This window comes from Onychostruthus taczanowskii, unplaced genomic scaffold (assembly GCF_017590055.1).
Source record: "Onychostruthus taczanowskii isolate IOZ18803 unplaced genomic scaffold, ASM1759005v1 scaffold86, whole genome shotgun sequence".
NCBI lineage: Eukaryota > Metazoa > Chordata > Aves > Passeriformes > Passeridae > Onychostruthus > Onychostruthus taczanowskii.
Genome location: NW_024506552.1, coordinates 1,321,862 through 1,335,758, shown reverse-complemented (window position 1 = coordinate 1,335,758; position 13,897 = coordinate 1,321,862). Strand labels below are relative to the sequence as shown.

The 13,897-nt window shown below is 47.6% G+C and overlaps 1 protein-coding gene across 2 annotated transcripts in view; it reads left to right on the top strand.

The window, feature by feature from the left end:
* Window positions 1–13,897, top strand: part of AUTS2 (activator of transcription and developmental regulator AUTS2) — a 768,072-nt gene that overhangs the window by 738,902 nt on the left and 15,273 nt on the right. Inside the window, exons 7-13 of one of the 2 annotated variants that reach the window (XM_041425047.1) lie at window positions 1,850–2,345; window positions 3,772–4,025; window positions 5,426–5,646; window positions 6,082–6,126; window positions 10,184–10,279; window positions 11,551–11,622; window positions 13,238–13,267. In XM_041425047.1, coding sequence (XP_041280981.1) covers window positions 1,850–2,345; window positions 3,772–4,025; window positions 5,426–5,646; window positions 6,082–6,126; window positions 10,184–10,279; window positions 11,551–11,622; window positions 13,238–13,267 — 1,214 coding nt within the window. Of the gene's footprint in view, window positions 1–1,849; window positions 2,346–3,771; window positions 4,026–5,425; window positions 5,668–6,081; window positions 6,127–10,183; window positions 10,280–11,550; window positions 11,623–13,237; window positions 13,268–13,897 lie in introns of both variants that reach the window. The other variant, XM_041425045.1, reaches the window with a different exon arrangement.

Genomic DNA, 13,897 nt, shown 5'->3' with positions numbered 1-13,897 from the left:
TAATGTTTGATCTAAGAGGATTGATCCAAAGAGTTAATGGGAGCAAAGTTTCCTTTACCAAGAACCTGCAGTTTATTGCAGTGAGATAGACTGTGGGCATATGGCAGAGTAATTGTTTTTATCCCTCTAGAGTCCCACTCTTGCCCTCATAGTCATCCCATCCAAGCTGATGGAGAAGCCTCTGTGCCTGTTACAGGTATTCCAGGAGTGATTAAAGAAGGTCCTCATCAAATAAGCCTGTTTGCCTTTCCCCCCTCTTTCTTGCTTCCTTTTTCTCCTTTTTACCTCCCTTTTGCTTCCCTTTGTCCCCTTTTCCCCCACCTCCTGTGTACAACCTATGAAAATCCTCTGCTTTACCAGGCTGTTCACCCTTGCACTGGGCCTGTAAAACACTTACTGAGCATGTCCTGGTGTGGTTTATTTTTGATCTGTTAATGAAATGAAACCCAAATGATGCCACATTTGTGACACATGGCTGCCAGGCTGGCTCCAGGGATGTGATGGTTGGCAAACATGTGCCCAGGCCATGGGCTGGCAGAGTTCACTCCCCATCCTCTGAATTTCACTCCTTTACTTCAGGGTTTGCACAAAGGAGCTGTCAAAAATTTTCTCTGAATGGATATTCTTTCATTATGCATTTAGTAATTTTACCCCTTAAAATAGGCAGAAGGAGGAGTAAGGTTGTCTTGTCTCAGGGTTATTTAGAACACTGGACACTTTTTAAATTCTAAGTTTGTCCCAAGCCCCTTCAAATCTTGCATATTTTCCTTGGGCTGTGTTTCTGTAGTTGCTGAAGGTGTAAGTCCAACTGTTCCAAGCTGTTGTGCAATATGGCCCTAAATGGGTTTCTGATCCCCCACCTGTCTTGCACCTTTCTCAATCTTGGGTCAGCAACATTCCCCTGGATTTGTTCCAAGGGGTGCCATGGATCAGATCCACACTGGCGCAAGGCTTGGGGAGCAGTTCCAATGGGAAATTGCTGTGGAGCAACGGTCAGCAAAACTCCGATGTACGGATGTTAAAATTATAATTATATTAATTATTATTAAAGAGTTGGGAAATAGAAGTAAGTTTCTCCATGGTCAGCCAAACCAAAAAAGCCTGGGCTGCTGCTAGTGTGCATTCAGATCTTGTGTCCTGGGAAGGAGTCTGGAGCCCCAGGAGCAGCTGAGGGAGCTGGGAAGGGGCTCAGCCTGGAGAAAAGGAGGCTCAGGGGGCCCTTGTGGCTCTGCACAACTCCTGACAGGAGGGGACAGCCGGGGGGTCGGGCTGTGCTCCAGGGAACAGGGACAGGAGGAGAGGGAACGGCCTCGGGCTGGGCCAGGGGAGGATCGGGGTGGACACCAGGAGGAATTTCCCCATGGAAAGGGTGCTCAGGCCCTGGCACAGCTGCCCAGGGCAGTGGTTCAGTCAACAACCCTGTTCAAAAAACATGTGGATGTGGTACTTGAGGACATGATTTAGTGGTGAACATAGTGAGGGATTGAACTTGGTGGTCTTAAAGATCTTTTCCAATGTTACCCATTCAGTGAGAAGCACGGAGCTCACGTAGTGTTGGCTCCCTCAGAGGATCAGTTCCCTCAGCTTGTTCCATCATGAGGGAGTGATGATGAGTAACAATGATGGAGAACAGCAGCACTGAACAGGGGTCTGCCTTCTCAGCCACGTGCTTTATTTTGAGGAGAGTTACTGGGGCAGGTGGATTTAATTCAGTTTCATGTTCGCCTGGATGGTTCTTGATGGAAACGAAATGGAGCTGCCCGCTCGGAGTGTGAGTGGCCCAGCAGTGGCTTTGGGTTGGGCTGTCTGTGTCGCATGTAACCATCTTCTCTCTCTGTTGTTGTTGCAGATAAAGAGGTGGGAGTTGGCGCACTTGCTGACAATGACGACCCTGGTGCTAGGGGCCCAGCTGTCCCCAAAATATCAGGACTAGAAAGGAGCCAAGAGAAGAGCCAGGATAGCAGCAAAGACCCAATACTTGAGCCTGTGGTGCCTAAAGACCCCCGTCCTCAGGTGACGCCGCCACCTCTGGAGCCGCCTCCCGAGGGCCGCTGCCCCAGCCCCGCGCTCGCCCCGCGCCCCGAGGCTTCGGCCCCAGCGCCCGCCCCAGCCGTGCCGGTTCCCCCGGCCTCCGAGGAGCCCGGCCGCCCGCCCGCCAGCCAGCCCTGTGGTCAGCCCTGCGGCCAGCCCTCCGGCCAGCCCCCGGCCGGCCAGCACCCGCCGCGGCCGCAGTCGCCACTGCCCCCGGCACACCCGGCCCTGCCCGCTGTGCAGCCCCACCCTCAGAGCCTCTCGCAGCCACTCTCTGCCTACAACAGCAGCAGCTTGAGCCTCAACAGCTTAAGGTAGGTGTACAGAGAGGGGTCGGGGATGCTGGGCTGAGCCTGGAGGGGAGCTGGATAAAGAAGAGACAGCGCTGCCTATCCCATCCCTGGGAAATAAAGGGCACTCAGTGCACGTAACCTCGATTCTTCCCAAGATGAGCCAGGATCACTCTCTGTGACCTGATGATCCCTTAAACTGGGTATTTTAAGTTCATTTGCTCTGGATTTTTTTCCCTGCCAGACTTGGGTTTTTGGAGGGAATTCTACACAGTGTAGATCAGGGGAAGAAAAGCCCAGTTCCTACGGGCTGGGCTGCTCTCTGAAGGTTGACAGCTTTGCCCTCCCATCCCTGTAAATACCTGATTTCCCCAAGTGCTGCCATGCCTCAGGGCGAGGAGCCTAGGAGCCCCTCAATGAAGGTGCAGCTGGTGACAGCCCAGCACCAGCAGTCACACACTAGGCACTTCACAGATCCATGTTTTCCTGCACTGCTGACACCTTGCAGGCTTCAGTGTTTTTCTCTCACCTGGCCATGGTGAGATCAGCCTCACCTTTTATCTGTGGATAACAAAGATAAGCAGTGAGATTAAACACCATGTGCACAGGAACCCGTGATATCCCTCTGAGTCAGGGACCTCAGCTTTCCCGTACTCTAAGCTGGCTTGCAGTTCTCCAAATCGAGCTCCCAGCAGGCAGGTGTGACATTCAAGACCTGAGGAAGTATCACTGTGGTTGCTTCATGGTTTGACTAAAGACTGGGAGGTGTTTAAGACCTGGATTTATTTTTAACCAAGCTGGTATTGCTTGTCTTTAAAAGTCACTGCAATATAAGTGTGTTGTTAGTTGAAATAAAGACAAGGAAAATTAAGCCTTCCATGAATGTATTTTAAATACTCATTAGTAGGAAATGAAACCTGAAAAATTGCAGCCAGTGTAATCACAAATATTTCTTTTCTTGACTCATCTTATCTCATTTTATTGTGGGGTAGAGAGGGACATTACCTGTACAATAAGCTGTTGTTGCCTTCTCAACTTGATTTCACATTTTCTGCAGTCTTTCATCTTAGTAATTCACTTTAAAAACAAATTTAAATTTTTATTAATGCAGTGATTTTGAGCTTCATTTGCCTGAAAACATGAACCAGGGGCAGTGATGTAGAAAGGACCTGATAATTAAGTCATGAATGCACAGGGCTGATTACTCCTTTGTGCTGTTGTGGGACAATACCAACCTCTTGCAGCAAGGGAGAGCCCAGCTCAGGTGTGTGGGGACCACAGGAAGTAAAAGATCCCAGAGCAGGTGGTGGAGAAGGGGTACCCCAGTGGTAGGAGTGGAAACGGTAACTGGGATTTGTAGCACAGTGTTTGAGGTGAGGAGCTGCTGAGGTTGTGTGTGTATGTGTGCTGGGGCTGTTCTCTCCCCTGACGGCTCCTCTCTCGTTAACAGCAGCAGCAGGAGCAGCACCCCCGCCAAGACCCAGGCGCCTCCCCCGCACATCTCGCACCACCCGTCGGCGTCGCCGTTCCCGCTGTCCCTGGCCAGCCACAGCCCCCTGCACAGCTTCCCGCCCGCCCTGCAGCCCCCCGCCCACCCTCACCACCCCAATATGTTTGCCCCTCCCACGGCTCTGCCCCCGCCACCCCCGCTGACCTCAGGGACGCTGCAGGTTCCAGGACACCCAGCTGGGAGCACTTACTCAGGTGAGAGCCGTGAGGGACACTCAGCTATGGGGCTGGGCCTTGTGGTGTGGAGGGGCTGTACTGACTGCTGAACACAGTGACAGCAAAGCCAGAGAAACACCTATGCACAGCCAGGGGCATTCCCTCTGCCCCAGGAGGGATGCTTTGGGAAGGCTGTGCTTCTCCCAAGTTTGTTTTGTTCAACCCACAGTGAAATGTGGCTGAGTTCATGAGGTGCCCACACGGAATCTGTGCCCCCCACAGCAAAGGTCTTCATGCAGTTGTGGTCTGTGCCCAGCAGTTTCCCTGGCTGCAGGGAGGGTGTGTGCTGGCCGAGCTCACAGCAGTGCTGGGCTCAGGTGTGTTCAGAAGGTTTGGGTTGGAGGGACCTTAAAGCCCATCCAATGCCACCCCTGCCATTGCAAGGACATCTTTCACTGTCCCAGGCTGCTCCAAGCCCTGTCCAGCCTGGCCTTGGGCACTGCCGGGAATCCGGGGGCAGCCACAGCTGCTCTGGGCACCCTGTGCCAGGGCCTGACCAGGTCACTGAGGGGAAGAAAATGGAGCATTTGTGTAACATAATTTTGTGTCCATGCACCAGGATGCTCCTTGAGGAGCAGCCACTTTTTTGCTCACTCCAGTTTGCTCATCCACTCTCACCTATTCAGGACTGTGTCCATGTCCATAAATGCTCAGAGAAATGTGAAGACAGGCTTGATAAGAGGGGAAATGGAAACTTTGTAATGTCGATCTGAGGGAAGACCTGAGGGGGTTTTCTCACCCTGTACTGTGTCATGATTATCCACAGACAGCAAAGGAAGTGGCACAAGACCTGGAAAAGCCCCAGAGCTTAGGGGAGTTGTTGTATTGTTTGTTTTCCCCTGCACTCGACACTGGTGAGGCCACACCTGGAGTGCTGTGTCCAGTTTGGGCTACCCAATTTAGGAAGGACATGGAGGGGCTGGAGCATGTCCAGAGAAGGGCAGCAAGGCTGGGGAGGGGTGTGGAGCACAGGTCCTGTGAGGAGCAGCTGAGGGGGCTGGGGGTGTTTATTTTGGAGAGGAGGAGGCTCAGGGGAGACCTCATCACTCTCTACAACTCTCTGACAGGAGGGTGCAGCCGGGGGGTGTCAGGCTCTCGTCCCAGGGAACAGCGACAGGATGAGAGCACCCAGCCTTAACCTGCACCTGGGGAAGTTCAGGCTGGACATTAGAAACAAATTTTCCACAGAAGGAGTGATGTGAAATCAGAATGGGCTGCCCAGAGCGGTGGTGGAGTCACCATCCCCAGAGATATTTAGGAAAAGTTTGGATGTGGCACTCAGTGCCATGGTCTGGGTGCCAGGGTCACAGGTTGGACTCGATGATCTCCAAGGTCTTTCCAAGCCCGTTAACGCTGTGCCTCTGTGCTTCTTGTTTCAGAGCAAGACCTCCTGCGCCAGGAGCTGAACACGCGGTTCCTGGCCTCGCAGAGCGCCGACCGCGGGGCCTCGCTGGGCCCGCCGCCCTACCTGAGGACAGAGTTCCACCAGCACCAGCACCAGCACCAGCACACACACCAACACACCCACCAGCACACCTTCACGCCCTTCCCCCACGCCATCCCTCCCACTGCCATCATGCCGACGCCAGCACCGCCCATGGTGCGTACCCCAGGCAGAAATGTGAGGATAAGTAGAGCACAACTCTATTCTTTATTACAAAAGTATTGTGGAGAATTTGCCAGGTTGTGGGGAAGGGCTCCTGTGCTGCCCAGGGGTGTCTGGGCAGGAGAGGCAGGGCTGTCCCTCTGTCAAAATGTGAAATTCAGGTGGCAGCACAGGACTGAGGGGTGAGGCTCTGGCCAGTCCTGCTTGGAGTGTTCGCTCTGGGGCCTTCTCCTTTGTCCTGTCCCAAAAAGATCTTGATTTACTTTGAAGAAAGAAAAAATCCCAAACAGTTTCATTGGAAACTAATTTTCTGCATATTTGTTCCTCTCTGTTGGTTGCCAAATAATAGAGAAGTTGTCTTCTATTTTGCCAACAGAAGTAAAGCAAGGAAATATAAAGTAACTAGTTTGTGCTTTGATCCCTTTGCAGTTTGACAAATATCCTACAAAAGTTGACCCCTTCTACCGTCACAGTGTGAGTTTTATTGCTCTGTTTCCAACTGACTTCACTACTTTTCTGTGGTGGGTTGGGATCACCACTCAATCAATGGCACAGTGTCAAATCTCTCCCTAATCATCACTCCAGGATTTACCATTACCGTCCTTGGTTGCTTTGGCTTTTGAAGGCTTGCATTCATGGTGCTTGTTTCTGGTAAAGATGCAGTATCAGCTTTTCCAATCAAAAGATCTCTTGCTCACACACCATTTGGATCCGGTTTGATGTGAAAAGATGAGACAGAAAGGCTGACTGTTCCATGAAGCAGGAGAGAGCAGTGATTCCATCACAGTGTTTCAGTTGTGCCACAAACCCTTGGGCTGATATTTTTGCTAAGGAACTTAAAATGAACTGACAAACTATCAGACAAATCCTTCAGGGATAGATAATCTAATAGTTTTCCCAATCTATCATATTTTGTTTGATAAAATCTGAAAACCTGTCTTATTAGTCAGGTTTCAAAGGCTCATCTGATCCACTGGGCTTGTTATGTTTTGAAAGCTCTGTGTGATGACAGCAACATGAATCCAGCTATGCACTAGATGTGTTTACTTAAGCTACCAAAAATGTTACTTATCGAGATGAACTGATTTTTAAAATTCCAGTTATATGTAAAGCTTCTGCTCCTAAGGGTTTGAATCCACTGATTGATTTGCTGCTGAACTCTAGGTTGTATTTTCTTCATCCTATTGGCAGAGGCAGGTGTCTGGCAAGAGTTTCTTAATCCAAGAGCAGTATTTTGATGAGAGAAGGAGTACTGCATCAGCACTCAGAAATCTGCAGAGCATTTGGCTTTATGTGTTGGTTTTGCTTAGAAGTGGAACTGGGCAAAAAAAACTGGTTAAGACAATGGTGTCTGGGTTAAACACACCCCCTGCTCACAGCCTGTCCTGCCCCTGAACTGTCCTGTCCATGTCTGGCACTTCATTTGAGGAGCTGGGACTCAGTGTTTGCAGGCTCAGAGCTCCAGGAACACAGGGCAGACATTCCCACTTCCCCTCCAAAAGGCACTGCTGCTCACCTGCACCAGTGTTCAATTGCACTCTGGTTTGCTGAGCTTCATGTGGCTTCAGGAGATTGTCATCAATATGGCCTGTGGATCCCAGCAGGAACATGGAACTGGGAGATAGTACATGGATTTTAGACAAATCAATCACAGAAGCTGGCAGTGTAGGATAGGAAGCCTTGCAGAAGTCTCCAGCTGTATCTGCTGTTCAAATTCAGTCAAATAATCTCAGAAATCTGGGAGTTACCTGGACTGCAAACGTTATGGCCTCCCCCCTGTAAGGTCAGGAAAGCTCCATGCTGTGCTTTCGTAGCCAGGGAGCCCTGCAGGGGCCAAGGCAGGGACCTGGTCTCCCCTGCCTTCCCTGGGGAAAGGTTTGTCCTGGGGAAGGGGCTGCCCCGTGGTCACTGTGGGACAGCTGCTCCCAGGGGATGCCCGTGGTGTCTGTGACCCCAGCCAGGCCAGGCCAGCCAGGTGTCCCCTGGTCCCTCCCCTGGGACCGGGCAGGGCACAGGGAATGGGAGCTGTCCCTTAGCTGTGCTGGGGGCACACCCACAGGACAGGAGAAATACAAATACTGTCTGGATGTGGCACTTCCACAGAGCTGTTGCAGGGACAAGAGCTCCCACAGTAGATCCACACTGGAGCTCAGATGCCTTAAAGCTGGCAGTGAGTGTGGGTGAACTTTGTGGGAGAACAGGGTCTGTTTGAGACTTAAAATGCATCTACTTTGGAACAGGGAGTGCAGCTCACATAGAAGCTACTGTTGAGTTTTAAATCAGTGTTATTTCTTCTCTTTTAGCACTGTGAGGCTTTGCTTTTTCCTGCAGCTGCTGCCAGGTCTAGTTTAGCATCACATACACCTGGCCAAGGGAAGCTGTGGTCACTGCATGTTTCCCCAGGGAAAGCTAGAAGGGAAGACTGCTGCTCAAAAGAGAAGGAATTCTTGGGAAGGAGGAGCATTTGACTGTGAAATGTGAATTCTGAAAGCTGGAGGAATTCAACTGATACAAATTAATCATGGAGATAAACTATTTATATTTTATTAATAATTCTGACCTTGAGGAAAGGTCACATTTAATTAACTTACCACTTGTTATAAAACTGAGGAAAGAATTCCTTATTATTAGTCATAGCCAATAGAATATGAAGTATTATATCTTATGCCATCACTTAGAATTAGTCCATTACACAGAGAATTAAAGACAGAAGACACTGGAGAATTTAAAGCACATTTTACTCATTAAAAGTTATTGTAAATGAGGACAAATGTCTCTTAATGGTTTCTCAAATGCCTGCAGTTCAGTATCAACTAATCTCAAAATGTTTTCTGCACCATTGGATGGAGCAGGTCCAAATTAAATAGAATTAAAAACAACAGCAGCAACAGGAACAGAGGCTCAATACCAGGCTATTAAACTGAGAAAATCTTCTGATACCTCTGAAGTGTTTTCTCAGCTTTCAGTAAATACAATATTTATAAATGACCTTGCAAGATAAGCTAGTGGAAGGAAAAATTATGAAGAAAAGCACATGTGTATGCCTGGCATATCCAAATCCATCACAACTTTGTGGTACTGATTTACTCGGGGATGGGATTTGCTCAGTGTTTTCCCACCCCTCATGTCCAGTCTTTGACTTTGCCCAGTCCTGCTTCTGTTCAATTGGCCATTAACTCATTTATTTTGATCTTAAAAGTAGCACACAGTAGTTTGACTTTGCTCAGCCATGGTCAGGCGGGAATTGGTCTCAGCCAGAGAACCCTGTTAGATTTTGGGGTGGCAATTCCAGTGGAGCTGGATCCTTTCTTAGATTCATCCCTTCCTGGATCCGTCCCTTACTAGAGCCATCCCCTCCTGGATCCATCCCCTCCTAGATCCATCCCTTCCCAGATCCATTCCTCCTGAGATCCAGAGGTTTCACACCCGGAATGGGTTTGGAGTGTGACTGGAATCCCTGACTCCCACCAGGCGGCAGTTTCCTGTGTGCTAGCAGTATTTTCATGGAACTGGGAGAGTTTTCTGTCGCAGCAAGAACCAAAGGTTCACCAGCAGAGCACAGAGACAGGGGCAGATTGGGATGTGAAAACCATCTCATCCCACCCCTGCCATGGCAGGGACACCTTCCTCTATCCCAGGCTGCTCCAAGCCCCATCCAGCCTGGCCTTGGGCACTGCCAGGGATCCAGGGGCAGCCCCAGCTGCTCTGGGCACCCTGTGCCAGGCCCTGCCCACCCTTCTAGGGAACAATTTATTTGTTTAATTTACCTGCTTGTTTCCCTTGTGTTTGTATGCATTAGCACAGAGCAGCATCTCGTTTGCTCCCAAATTCCCTTAGGACAGAGCGCTGGGCTCAGGGAGGTCAGTGGAGATGGGCACAGTTTTGTGCTGAGCAATCTCTCTTCACAAAAAAACTCCCATCCATTTCTGGGAGGTTCTGCCTAACATTTTGTTTAAATACTAGTCTTTAACAAATCAGATTGTCTGTCTGCTAATATTAGATGTGGCAGGATATCCTCTCAGACTAATGAAGTAAGAATTGTGCATATTTTCCTCATTTCCTACAGATACCATTAAAATCCCAACCTACTAATGGAGTTTTAATGGCACAATATCCTAGAACTCGTAAGGGTTTTTTCCACTTAAACAGGAGATTTCTGAGTCTCATTCAGCTCAGGATTCTGCCTTTTCTCTTGAAACCAGTCACAGACTGAAACCATTTAAAACCTCTCTCCAATTTAAAAATTAATAATTGAGGAGCAAATGTCTCCCTTATGCTCTGCTGGCCCGAGGCAGGTACAGGTTGCTGGCTGTCTGATTTTGGAACTGCTTTTAAGCTCTAAACCTCATGACATCTGTGAACATCCCATCGACTGCTTTAACTAACATTGTTGCAATGAGATCACTTCAATGCTTCTCAGTTTTCTCCATGTAACATTTTCCTACTATTCTGCAGGAATGCTCTCTGTGTCCTTCTCAGCTGCCTGTGCTGGTGGTGACCCAATGTTGATGTTCTTCTCTTTTTATTGCAGCTGTTTCACTCCTATCCTCCAGCTGTATCAGGTATTCCTCCCATGATCCCTCCCACCGGCCCCTTTGGCTCGCTGCAAGGAGCTTTCCAACCCAAGGTAAGGCAGGAATTACCTGGGACTGCTCAGGGCAGGGCTGGGCTTAGAAGGGGCTTCTCATCCTGGAGAGGCTGAGCTCTGACCTGCAGCTTCATTCCACAGGGGACAATTGTCTCTTTCCAGATTTACCACAACGAGAAGTTATTTCTCATTAGATTCAGATACATCTACAAACTTATTTTTTTAATTATTTATATAAAGGCATGGTTAACTTTAGAAGCAATATAATTAGTTCTGAGATAGTGTGCATTAATGAAAGGTCATGTAATAATCAGGATTTTAAGAAACGATGCTCATTCTTATTTACTCATTTCCATAATTGCCTCTCGGCTCCAGCACAGTGCAGAACACTGATTTGGCTTTCCTCATGAGTGATAACTGGGGGAGAGAAATGTAGTAAGTTCAGGGCTTTTCTCTTTTGTTTTTATGGAGTCAGTCTTTATTTATCAGTGGGAGGAAGTCAGTCTGTAGTCTTTGCAGCTAAAGACAAATCAGGAGTGGAATTTCTGCAGAGGAGACACTTTCTTCCTTAAATTGGCCCATCCACTCTAATGACTGAATATGTAAATTGCATTTCATTAGTGAGATTCTTGTCTGTATGGTAATCAGACTGTTAACAACTCATTTAATTGTCAGTTATGCTGGAGCTGATTTCTATTTTCTTCATTTTGACATAAGAACAAGCTCTATCAACATGTAGGGGGTTGGGTTGTTTTTTGGGTTTTTTTTTGTTTGGGTTTTTTTCCCCCCCACAAAACTGCATTTTATTAACTGACTATTAACATTCAAGTAATGGGAAGAGCTTTAATTTTTTCCAAGTGGATGTTTTCCTGATACCCATATTGTGGCAATCCCTGTGAATGGAGTTGAGGTCCTTGTGCAGTGATGCTCTCTGTGCTGACTGCATCACTGATAATCAGCAGAGCAGGGGCTGGGTCCTCCACATGCTGCTTTTGATGCTGTGTCATAAATATGTTCCTAATCAGGTTTTTCACATTAGAAGATTTTCCAGTTTAAACAGTCACTGTTCCCTCAGTAGTTTTGATTAAAGTAATGGGAAGTTGGTGGATAATCAAAGTGTGGATATGGAGATGATAATACTCATATTACTGAGTGGATTGTAATGGTTCTCCTTACCTTTATAAAAAGTTTATCTCCATTGGTTAGACAATGTAATGATAAAGAACTATCATTTTGCACATTCTGTTGCTTGTAGGCATTGTTACTGGTGTGCAGCTCATTAATGTTGTCTCTCCTTGTGGAATTTCCAGACTTCCAATCCTATTGATGTTGCAGCCAGACCTGGAACAGTCCCACATACCCTGCTACAGAAGGATCCACGGGTCTGTAAAAACTGTTTTCTTTTTCTCAAGTAAATCTGTTCCTTTTGAAAACCTTGAATGCTAGAGCTGCCATCTTGAGAAAGTCCAAATTAACACCCTTAAAACCAAAGCTGTCTGAGCTGTTTCATCAGGTAGGGCTGCAGAAGTTCTGTGGGAATATTTAAAACAGCCCCTGTGCAATGGCAGAGCTCTGTCCTTGCAGGCAGCTCTCTCCCCCACAGGCCCAGGGGTAAAGGCATAAAAGTCCAACGTAGAAAATGTACAAACCTCCCCAAGATTTGTGTTTGTACTCTGTAATTGTTTTTAATGTGGGTAATGACAGCTATTCCCTGGGTTACTGTAGCATTGATTGCCCCAGTGAAATACGGATGCACTTTATTGATCACTTGGTGCCTCTGGATTTCTGAGTTCCAGGGGATGTGAACAGCATTTATTGCCTCAGCACTTTGTCCCTCTGCCCAAGGGTTGTTTGTGTGTTTGAACTGATGGCCATTATTTCCACGAGGAACTTCACACTCAAATATTTTTAGCAGAACTCTCAGACAAAAGCACTGAGGAGCTCTCCCTAAAATTCTGAGTTGTGGCATGGCTGAACCTCCAGAGCTGTTGTCTTTGTGTTGGACTGAGTTCCAGTACTTTGGGTTGCTCAGCAGTGGAGCTGAGGTTGAGCTTTACACCAAGAGGAACCACATTTCTGTTTGTTTGTCTAAGTGCAGAGATAACCAGAACCTCCCATCAGGAAGTCATTTAGCTTTATGTTCCCTTTCAACTGGGAGTGAGTTTCAATTATTTCAAGATGATGCATCGTGCCATCACTGCGTCTGCTAAGTACCTTCTGCACCTATAAATCTCCTTTAGTACTGCATTTCAAAACAGAAAATCCAAAACAAATGAGCAGTACCCAATAAATTGAATTATTTCCCAGCAGCATTTATTGATGAAATATGAGCAAAAAAAGGGGAATAAGAAAATAATTTACTCCAAAAAAAAAATCCCCAACAGGCCACATCAAAAATAAAAATGAGAAAATTGGGTTTTTATATGGGCCCTGTTTAGCAACATCTGTTTCAGTGTGAAAATAATGAAGGCAAAGCCCATTTATGCCAGAGAGCAGCTCGGGCAGCAGTGAGCACAAGGCCATGACCTTGGCTGGTGGGTGGGCACACTGCTGGTGTGCAGGGCATGGCTGACCCCATTCCAGCCATCCCAGCCCCTCTGTGGGATCAAGCCCTGTCCAGTATCCAGCCTTGCCATGAGCTGAGGAGCTCTGAAAGATGAGAGCAGGAGTTTGCCCAGAGGACAGATCTGTGCCTCCATCAGTGCAGTTAACCAGCCATTTCTGCAGCATTAAATCAACAAATTGCTGCTGCTGCCAGGGGCCAGAGCTCTGTGTGAGCCTGCTGGAGCTGCTTGTCACCACTCAGGTGCCACAGCCAGGGGGAGGGGACAGCACAGAGATGGAGGCTCAGGACTAATTATTATCCAAAAGGGCTTCATTTGAAAGTAAAATTCTAACATTTTAATTTAGTCTCTTAATGAAGCAATACAGATTTGTTAATTAGAGCAATTGTTTGAGTGACAGGCGTGTAACCAAGCTGTCATTTCTTCTTCACAGTTGACAGATCCGTTCAGGCCCATGTTGAGGGTAAGAAATCTTCCTGTGCTCCTGTTTGTCAAGCTCGGCTCAGTCCCACCAGGTTGCAGCACAGAATAATTGCAAATGAGATCTGCCAAGTGTCACCTGGGCAGTTCTGCCCTGCTTTTGGGGAGAGCACAGGCACTCCTGCAGCTCCTGATCACTCAAAGACAAGGCAGAGTTTCACAGTTGGAAGTTTTGCTCTTTTCATACAACCCCTCATGTGAACACTTGAGTTTAAATATTGGTGATCCTTCCATCATGGTTTCCCGTGGCAAATCCCAGAGATCCTGGCAGTGATTCCCTGTTATTTCACTGCACTCTGAAGGCGTTTACTTTATTGTTTTACTTTGTGTTTTCAGTGTGTTCAGTGTGGTACGTCCCACCCAGGTATCTCACTGTCCACTGCAGACAGACAATCCACTTCAAACACAAAATATTTTAAAAATAAGGATCTAAAGATCCAGTCCGTCACTCATCCAAAAGGGGTTTTTATTAATTTTTCAGTATATTCAAGAAAAAGGTCTAGATTTTGATTAAATGAACTTACTAAATCACTAGCACAGCCAGTTTTTGCAAATTAGCAAAAGGCTTGAGTTTAGGCTAGTATGTCTGTGAGATAGGATTTTTTTTTATTAT